The sequence below is a fragment of the Galeopterus variegatus genome, unplaced genomic scaffold, assembly GCF_000696425.1.
Source record: "Galeopterus variegatus unplaced genomic scaffold, G_variegatus-3.0.2 Scaffold6, whole genome shotgun sequence".
Lineage (NCBI taxonomy): Eukaryota > Metazoa > Chordata > Mammalia > Dermoptera > Cynocephalidae > Galeopterus > Galeopterus variegatus.
The window spans coordinates 412,144-413,548 of NW_007726117.1; the positions used below are offsets into that span (position 1 = coordinate 412,144).

The 1,405-nt window shown below is 49.8% G+C and overlaps 1 protein-coding gene across 2 annotated transcripts in view; it reads right to left on the reverse strand.

Annotated features, from left to right (window-relative positions):
* EPS15 (epidermal growth factor receptor pathway substrate 15) overlaps positions 1-94 on the reverse strand; it is a 133,401-nt gene extending 133,307 nt beyond the window's left edge. The window contains exon 1 of one of the 2 annotated variants that reach the window (XM_008576173.1): positions 28-94. In XM_008576173.1, coding sequence (XP_008574395.1) covers positions 28-60 — 33 coding nt within the window. In that variant the 5' untranslated portion in view covers positions 61-94. The remainder of the gene's footprint in view (positions 1-27) is intronic. The other variant, XM_008576238.1, reaches the window with a different exon arrangement.
* Between the last annotated feature and the right edge of the window lie 1,311 nt (positions 95-1,405).

Sequence of the window (1,405 nt, forward strand, 5' to 3'; positions counted from 1 at the left end):
GCCCGGCGGACAGGCGGGCGGCGTTACCTGTGTCAGGGAGAGCTGGGCTGCCGCAGCCATGGTGTTTCCATCATGCACGGGAGGGGGAGGAAGGACGGGCAGACCGGGGTTCGGGGCGGGGAGGAGGCGGAGGGAGCGGCCGTAGGCGAGGCCCGGGCGCGCGGGCAGGCGGGCGTCTCCCCTAACTTCGACAACTTCCCTCCTCACGCCCGCCCTGCCCCTCCTGGCCCCGCCCTCCTGCCCTCCCGCCGGAGCCGGCCGCGGCGGCACCCAAACCCTGGCGCCGGAGTTTGAGCCGCCGGACCAGAGTCTGCCCCCGGCGCCGCCTGGGAAAACCCGGAGCGGATATATAGTTAAAGTGGACAGGCTGGAAAGGCGACTCCAGATTGTCCTGTGAACTTTAGGCAGGTCACTTAACTACTCTGAGCTTCTGCTAATGAAAAATGGGTGAAATTACACCCACAGTCCAGGTTGCTTGAGAGGATAAAGATAGAAAATAATACAGCACTTTATATATGCCGGGCTCTGTATTAGACACTTTATATTTGAATTGTATGAATGAGGAAACTTAAACACAAATAAGTGCACAAATGAGGAAACGAAGCCACAAATGTCTTATCTAAGGATTAGACAGTTGCATTAGAATCCAAGTCTGACTCCAAAACCTTTCATGTAACTATCTGCTGTTCTATTGAAAAAGAAAACTTAAGTCATTTCCTCCCGGAGCCAAAATCTACTTGGGAGGGGGAAGGAATGCTTTCTTTGCCTGCTGCCTGTCACACTTAGATTGTTCAATAAAAGATTGAAGGGGCCTGCTCAGGTGCGTGCAGCACTCCTGACTCCTCCCATAGTCTGCTTGGCAAACAATTCCTCCTTTCTCAGTCACCTCCTGTGCAAAGCATCTTCTCTCCTCCCCAAGTTGGAGTTACACTCTCTCCTTTCATCATCACACTAATGACCGTTTATACCTGTCCATCCCTCTAGATTAAGAGCTCCTCAATGGCAAGGACTGTTTTTAATACATTTCTATATCCTCAGACCCTAGCATTGTAGTATGTGCTCAATGAAGGCCTTAGTTCCTGCCTATATTAAACATAACACATCCTACACTTTCTCATGCTGCCACCTTCAGCGGGAATAATCAACCAGTTACTTGAAATTTTCATCCTCAAAGACTCTATTTACATGCCACCCACTTTAAGAAGCCTTCTAGGAACTTCCCACCTCACATCTTAGTGGCTCTGATACAGCGTTTATTGTACTCTGCCTTGTTTTTAAGAGTTAGTTGAGGGTTTGTCCACACCTCACTAGATTGTAAAATTCTTGAGGACAAGGGGCTAACTCACTACTACATCTCCCTCACAGGTTAGCCTAGAACAGAGTAAGCCTCGATAAATGTATTTGT